The sequence below is a fragment of the Ascidiella aspersa genome, chromosome 7 (assembly GCF_963924565.1).
Source record: "Ascidiella aspersa chromosome 7, kaAscAspe10.2, whole genome shotgun sequence".
In the NCBI taxonomy this organism is placed as follows: domain Eukaryota; kingdom Metazoa; phylum Chordata; class Ascidiacea; order Phlebobranchia; family Ascidiidae; genus Ascidiella; species Ascidiella aspersa.
Window position 1 is genome coordinate 17392204 of NC_139453.1, and position 8664 is coordinate 17400867.

At 40.1% G+C, this 8664-nt stretch overlaps 1 protein-coding gene across 1 annotated transcript; it reads right to left on the reverse strand.

The window, feature by feature from the left end:
* Positions 1-4820: 4820 nt before the first annotated feature.
* Positions 4821-5393, reverse strand: LOC146138099 (uncharacterized). Its single transcript, XM_083394516.1, has one exon. The coding sequence runs from the start codon at positions 5391-5393 to the stop codon at positions 4821-4823; it is 573 nt and encodes a 190-aa protein (XP_083250642.1).
* Positions 5394-8664: the final 3271 nt, after the last annotated feature.

Sequence of the window (8664 nt, forward strand, 5' to 3'; positions counted from 1 at the left end):
GCGAACACTCTAGACGTTTCAATGCACCAGAATGCAATGAGGTCGCTGTAATTATAAGCGGAGAGCAAGCTGGCAAAAGAGACATCATACTAAAGCGCAGAGATAACACTCTTAAAAATATAAATGAGACACACAGATCGTACGATGCACTGCAATACCCTCTTCTTTATGTCAATGGGGAAGATGGATATCACTTTGGAATTCCGCAAGCCAACCCGCGTTCTAACAAATCTGTATCTTGCATGGCTTTCTATTCTTTTCATTTTATGATTCGGGATGCTTCCTTCAACCACCTTCATCGCAGTCAAAACCTTTTTTATCAGTTTGCCGTAGATATGTTCGCCAAAATTCAGTCTGAAAGGTTGTGTTATATCAGAACTCACCAGAAGGAGCTTAGAGCAGATTCGTATGTACATTTAAGAGATTCTATTAACAACGATGCGGACGGAAACGAACTTGGCCAACTTTGTATACTTCCTTTAAGTTTTACTGGCAGCCCCCGATACATGCATGAACGGACACAGGATGCGATGACATATGTTCGTCGTTTTGGAAAACCGGATCTTTTCATAACGTTTACTTGCAATCCAAAATGGCAAGAAATTAAGCAGGAACTCCTTCCAGGCCAAAGTTACGTCCACCGGCATGACTTAACTGCGCGAGTGTTTCACTTAAAACTCATGAAAATGATGTGTCTGATCACTGTGTCAAGTGTTCGGACCAGGAAGGTGTCATATGTTCACGATATAATGGCAAAAACGAGGTTTGGGGCATGCGCACATCCTTTTATGGCTGGAAAATGCTATCTACACCAATCAAGTTGATTCCATTATATCAGCGGAACTTCCGGATCCTGGCGTTGACAAGCATCTTTTCAACTGCGTTAAAACTCAAATGGTTCACGGCCCCTGTGGTGCAATCAACCGGAATTCCCCTTGAATGAAAGCACCAGAGGACGGAGGATTTCAAACGTTGGTTCGGGTCTATGAGATAGACGACAGGTGGATCGTTCTATACTGCCCACTTCTGCTTAAAATTTTCAATGCGCATATTAATGTAGAGTTTTGCAATTCAATTAAGTCAATTAAATACGTTTGCAAATACGTCAACAAGGTCTCTGACGCTGCGATTTTGCCCAGGGAGAGCAAAACCACCGCGATGAGGTTACTCAATTTCAACAGGGTCAATACATCAGCAGCAACGAGGCTTTTTGGCGTATTTTTGGCTTTCCCATTCATCAAAGATATCCAACAATTCAGCAGCTTGCAGTTCACCTCGAAAATGGCCAACGTGTTTATTTCACTTCAAACAACGCTGCGCACAAACAACGCTGCGCACAACCACACTTACAGCGTTTTTAAGCTCTGTGAAGAGGATTCATTTGCAAAAACATTACTTTATCATGAGGTCCCTTCGTATTATACATGGAGCAGCAAGCAATGGAGGCGTAGAAAGAAAGGTACCCCTGTCGACGGCCAGCCAGATATCAGATTTGACAGTGCTATAGGTAGAGTTTACACAGTTCACCCAAGTCAGCATGAATGTTTTTATTTGAGAATGCTTTTACACGAATTTCGAGGTTCACGTTCGTTTAAAGATCTTCGGACAGTAGATGGCGAAGTGTGCACCACCTACAGATGGGCGTGTCGCAGGCTATATTTGTTAGAGAATGACGCCCAGTGGGATGCCACGTTGTATGAAGCTTCTGTAACCAAGTCAGCAACGAGTCTTAGGGTTCTTTTTGCCATTATTTTAAGGTGTTGTGAACCTGCTAGCCCACTTCAGCTATGGGAAAAGTTCCGTGACGACTTTGCGGAAGATTTTAAGCATCGCGCCCAACAACTTCAGCCAGATTTAGAACTAGGTTACTCGGAGGAAATGTATAACGCAGCACTTATAGATATAGACAACAAGCTAAAGGATTTGAACGGCCAGGAGCTTCAAACGTGCGGTCTTCCTCAACCTAACCGTACATTTGCCGCTACTTTATCTGCAGAAATCATTCGAGAAACTTCCTACGACGCCGAAACCTTAGCAAGATATGTGAATCAAAATGAACCAAAACTCACATCAGATCAAAGATTAGTATATGCTTCAATTTTGGATAAAGTTAAACAGAAACAAGGTGGTATCTACTTCATAGATGCCTCTGGAGGAACTGGAAAGACATTTCTTATCGGCCTTTTATTGGCCAAAGTGCGACAAGAAAATGAGATTGCGTTTGCCATTGCTTCCACGGGTATTGCTGCAAGGTTACTTCCAGGTGGCCGGACTGCACATTCAGCTCTTAAACTTCCACTAAACTTCGAAACGAATGACGCACCTGTCTGCAACATCTCCAAACAATCGGGAACCGGAACGGTATTACAACGATGTCGGTTAATTGTGTGGGATGAGTGCACCATGACTCACAAAAAAGCTCTCGAGGCATTGGATAGAACGCTTCACGACTTGCGTAACAACTCCTCGACAATGGGAGGAGTCACAGTAGTGTTGTCTGGTGACTTTCGACAAACCCTGCCAATTATTTCTAGGGGAACCAAGGCCGACGAAATCCGCCCCTGTATTATTAAATTGGAAATGGATCATTCCCTTTGGATAGCAATGGCGCAATAAATCCAGACTCTATCAGCACAGTGCTGATCAATGAAGATGAACTGCTATTAAAGGTATTCTCCGGTTTAGAATACAATTATTTGTCACACGAATGGTTATGCGAAAGAGCTATCCTTGCGCCAAAAAACGTAACAGTCAACAAAATCAACTGGCAACTGTTGCAGCAACTTCCAGGTAGCACCACAATTTACAAGTCAATTGACACTGTAGTACATCAAGAAGAAATCGTTCATTTTCCAATAGAATTTTTAAACTCTCTGCAACCTTCCGGACTACCACCACACAAACTAGAACTAAAAGTTGGCTCCCCGATTATGTTACTGCGAAATTTAGATCAGCCGCGGTTATGCAACGGTACTAGACTGATTGTTAAAAAGCTAATGGCACATGTGATTATCGCCACAATTATCACTGGATGCGCTAAAGGTGATGAAGCCGTAATACCCAGGATTCCACTAATTCCAACAGATGTACCTTTCCAGTTTAAAAGACTACAGTTTCCAATACGTCTTAGTTTCGCCATGTCCATCAACAAATCTCAAGGTCAGACGTTAGCAGTGGGAGGCATTCATCTCGAAGAATCCTGCTTTGCCCATGGCCAACTTGACGTTGGATGTTCACGTGTCGGAAGCCCTAGCCATCTGTTTATATATGCTCCGTCTGGGACGACCAAAAACATTGTCTATCCAGAAGTATTACGTTAAGAAGAGCAAGTTTGCAATTATACTGTTTATTTAATTTCAATTAGTATATTTTTGATTTCTACTAATTCTAAAAAGTACGTTTAACGATGGTGAAATAAATTACATCTGTTGTTACTGTTGTGGTTATTTAAAGGAAATCTGCGAAAACTATACCTATTATTACTACTACATTTAATCACACCATATAGTTCATACTGGTGTTGAATGTTTGTTGTGCTTTTTGGTTGATTTTTTATTAGGTTTGTGACTGCCAAATGTTTATTATTACCGGTACTGCTTAAAATCGCATTGTACTGTTTTTGAAGCTGTTTTGTTGATTGACCTTAATCGTTATTTTAGTCCGTTAAAAAATGCATTTGGTTATTCAACTCACTTCAATTTTTGAAATTAACAATAAATATTTTAGTTTGGGTTCCCACGCTCGAATTTTGCCTATGAACTTGGTTTTTCTTCCCTATTTAACATGGGCAACACCGGGTGTTTCGTCTGAAGTTAAAAGTACCGGTATGGTATTTTTATATTTTTTAAAGTATATCAATGGATAATATATAATATTTTAACCTTCATAAGTAATACATATTACGTCAGTTAACGCGAGCGCTGCTCTTGAATTTCTTTAGTCAGTTGTGCGAAGGGTAGCCTTGTTTCAAGTTCTCCTTCCGTATCAACATTCTTGATAGAATTCCTTTTTGGATTTAATTTTAACAAGAGCAGAACATCTTTGCGAGCAAAGGTATGTCGGTGCATGCGAACAAGAATGGAAATCGCTTTTAGACTGAGATTTTGGTATTTTGGACTGTTGAGAAGCGATACCCAAAATTCAGTATAGTTTTTTAACTGTTTGAACTCTGCCTTTTGAACCAAATCTGATCGTAGTCAATAAGTTCAGCAGCCCAAGTTAGACTCTTCCGAATGCGGCCCGCGGTGTGCTTTGGTTTTTGACCCGCACCACAAAACATTCAGGCTTTTGGAAATTGCTTCAGTGCATCGTTGCAACCATATTGCTGTGTTCGCCTGTTTGGGTTTCTTTAACAAATGCTCGCGGAAAACGTTTCGTACATTTTCCGTCTTTCATGCAAGGGGAATTCCGGTTGATTGCACCACAGGGGCCGTGAACCATTTGAGTTTTAACGCAGTTGAAAAGATGCTTGTCAACGCCAGGATCCGGAAGTTCCGCTGATATAATGGAATTAACTTGATTGGTGTAGATGGCATTTTCCAGCCATAAAAGGATGTGCGCATGTGGCAAACCTCGTTATTGCCATTATATCGTGTACATATAACACCTTACTGTTCCGAACACTTGACACAGTGATCAGACACATCATTTTCATGAGTTTTAAGTGAAACACTCGCGCAGTTAAGTCATGCCGGTGGACGTAACTTTGGCCTGGAAGGAGTTCCTGCTTAATTTCTTGCCATTTTGGATTGCAAGTAAACGTTATGAAAAGATCCGGTTTTCCAAAACGACGAACATATGTCATCGCATCCTGTGTCCGTTCATGCATGTATCGGGGGCTGCCAGTAAAACTTAAAGGAAGTATACAAAGTTGGAAGTTCGTTTCCGTCCGAATCGTTGTTAATAGAATCTCTTAAATGTACATACGAATCTGCTCTAAGCTCCTTCTGGTGAGTTCTGATATAACACAACCTTTCAGACTGAATTTTGGCAAACATATCTACGGCAAACTGATGAAAAAGGTTTTGACTGCGATGAAGGTGGTTGAAGGAAGCATCCCGAATCATAAAATGAAAAGAATAGAAAGCCATGCAAGATACAGATTTGTTAGAACGCGGGTTGGCTTGCGGAATTCCAAAGTGATATCCATCTTCCCCATTGACATAAAGAAGAGGGTATTGCAGTGCATCGTACGATCTGTGTGTCTCATTTATATTTTTAAGAGTGTTATCTCTGCGCTTTAGTATGATGTCTCTTTTGCCAGCTTGCTCTCCGCATATAATTACAGCGACCTCATTGCATTCTGGTGCATTGAAACGTCTAGAGTGTTCGCCAGAAGGCATCTTGTCTGCATCGATGACAACATGGAAGTCTACAGTGGGTGTAGTCTCCATTACACATTTAAAACTTCTTACATAACTATTATTTTCGTGGATCATTTCTTGCAATTGTAGTATCAATGATAACATTGTGCCTGTGGAGATTGCGTTTCTACTGTGAGCCTGTGAGTTCAAATCCTCAACGAAGTATAATTGTAAAAAACTTGGATCACTGTTAAGGGACGGTTGTAGTGATCCGATCCTGTGATAAATTTGTCCATGAACTTTAAATGTCGGCATAAAACCCTGTTCCCTCACGATGTTAGCTCCGAAAGAAGTAATTTGAAAGGCACAATTATATTTCCTGATATTTTGCAAAAAATGCCTGGATTCCTCATTGTCGCCAGAAAGAAGAGTTAATAGAGTCTCCGTTGGATCAACTAATAATGATATACTTACTTTTCCACTGTTGCAACACAACGAAGCCGTTTCATCTTTCCACTTTTTAGCGCCACATATGCAACATTGCTTTGACATCGTTCCAACCGAAACAACACTCTCTGAAGTGTAGTCATGCACAGGATTATAATTGAATGCAGCCAAATTCCAGTGCTGAGTTGTAAAGGGCCGGGATCGAACTGTAGCTTGCCTTGAACGTTGTGATCTCTGTCTTGTCTGACGCTGTTCTGACGTTTCGTTACATCTTAGCCCAGCCATCTGGACAGCTTGATGCTGAAGCCGAGTCTGCCTTTCCTCAGGTGTCTCCAATTGTTCACGTGTTGCTCGTGCTGCGGCGTTTTGTTGAAGGCGAGTCTGACGTTCCTCAGGAGTCTCCCGTTGTCTACGCATTTCTTGTGCTGCGGCGTTTCGTTCAAGGCGAGTCTGACATTCCTCAGGTGTCTCCAATTGTTCACGTGTTGCTCGTGCTGCGGCGTTTTGTTGAAGGCGAGTCTGACGTTCCTCAGGAGTCTCCCGTTGTCTACGCATTTGTTGTGCTGCGGCGTTTCGTTCAAGGCGAGTCTGACATTCCTCAGGCGTCTCCAATTGTTCACGTGTTGCTCGTGCTGCGGCGTTTTGTTGAAGGCGAGTCTGACGTTCCTCAGGAGTCTCCCGTTGTCTACGCATTTCTTGTGCTGCGGCGTTTTGTTGAAGGCGAGTCTGACGTTCCTCAGGAGTCTCCCGTTGTCTACGCATTTGTTGTGCTGCGGCGTTTTGTTGAAGGCGAGTCTGACGTTCTTCTGGTGTTTCCCGTTGTTTCCACAATTCTCGTGTTGCGGTAGTCCGTTCGAGCCGAGTCCGACGTTCCTCCGGTGTTTCCAGTAATTTACGTGCTGCATTCGCTTGCAACCGATTTCGTCGCTGCTCTTCAGATTCTGTCTCCCTTAAAGCCCTCATGCGTTTTGCAGCAGGTGACATAGCGGGAGAAGTACATTTTTCCAGTGATATTTCTGAACTACAGAAAAATTATATCGTTTTGAAGGCTATGGGCTCCGCCACCGACGTGATACAAATTTATTGAACATGATTCAGTAAACAGAATTTAAAAACTATGCTCGAAATCGGTTGCCATAATACCAAGTTGGTACAATAATCAGTTTCTACATAACAATATGATAAAGTAGTTGTATTTAAGGTATCTACAAATGTTAAAACGGAACCCTTATTAAGGAACTGCTTTGTGATACCGCTGAGGGAATCGTTTGAATTAATGAACATAGAAAATCTAATTTAAAAAATAACGTCAATATTAAAAGTTCATCTATTATGTCGTTTATATTGTTAGTTGTCAATTTACCGACCAAAGAAAGTGTGAATTTTTAGTAACCTTCTATTTTGCAAAAAACTTAAATTTTAAGTAAAATCCGAGATTACTGCAACTCACAGTACGCGAACAGCGTTTATAATTTAGTTAGTTAAAAATTGTAATTCCACGACGAGAAAAATGTGTAATTTAAGAATTGTAAGAAAAGCTGGCCGATACGGAGAAACATTTTGAAATTGAAAGGCATGCGAAAAAGTTTCACAGTTTTAAAATTAAAACTTATTAAAATAAATTTTGGGTAAACCTACTTGTTAGTGTTTTTTAGGAAAAAAAAAAAAATTCTTAACAAATTAACCACTTCTCACTCTACTGACCCTCAATTTTACAATCAATATTGTCTTAAGTGGTTAAACAAACTGCAAAAAGATATTAAACATAAAAGTATAAACTTTGCCACATAAAATTTACCTAAATTTTACGCGTAAACAGGCATCAATAAGTTCCTAAACATAATAGTCTTAGTTGGAAACATTAAAATTTTACTTTACTAAGGAAACATACTTACTTTCATTTTTTTATTTCCCGGCAGGTAATAATTGCGCTTAAAAAAAGTTTTGCGCGGATACGTTAAACTTGGACTATCTTTTACTTAAACTCTACTTAACACAACAATTTATAAATATACCTATATTAAATTAACTAACGCTCGGGCCTGGGATACGTGCTTAAATACAATCTTGGTAAATGTCAGACTCTCCTTAAACGAAACGCCGCAGCACAACAAATGCGTAGACAACGGACATCTTTTCAGTAACGAAAACCCGTTACGTTTGTCAATTGAGAATAATTCCCAAACGTAAAACTTTGGGTTGCAGCAGCAATTGCCTAGACTTGCTTGATAGCGTCATATTTAAGCAAATACGTAATCCCGGTGCTAAACTGCGTCAAACGTGAGAAAAATCCTCATTGAAAAAACAAACGCTTTCATATCATAATCATCACCGACTGTGCGAACATCTTGCCACACACTTACATCTCACAAACTTTCTCTTTTATTATGTAGATTAAATGTATGAAGCCATCAAACTTTTCATTGTTGATCACCAACGGATATTATGGTGTACCATTTCAAGTGTAAATGATGTGTAATTTAAATTGTAACCGAAAGTAATGTTCCGTATTGTGTATAAAATGGGTCGAGTAAATACTTTTTCACAGTTAAAGTAGGATGCGGCTTGTCCCATAACAAATGCGTGTGTACATAACAAATGCGTATTACCCAGGTTAAATCATTTTGAGTATAGGTTGAACAAAATGTAAGATTATATTAAGCTGCGGCATATTAATAACTTTATTACATATTATTTTGAACCCTGCGTCATTTGCTTGAGCCGCGTGTTATTGTCGATGATTTAAAAAAGGCAATTTACCATGTTACTAAAGAGTGTAGGCTACTGTAAAGAGTAGTCTTACTGATACCGTTATATCCTGGCTAGAGTGCTAAATAGTGCGTAAAGTGGTAAAACATTTTAATTTCCTTGTTGAACTTCATGGAGCTACACGTTCGGTAAAATAAATTTCACA

Bases quoted from the DNA above. Each gene is read 5' to 3' on its own strand.
- LOC146138099 (XM_083394516.1), bottom strand. From the start codon at position 5,393: ATGGAGACTACACCCACTGTAGACTTCCATGTTGTCATCGATGCAGAC.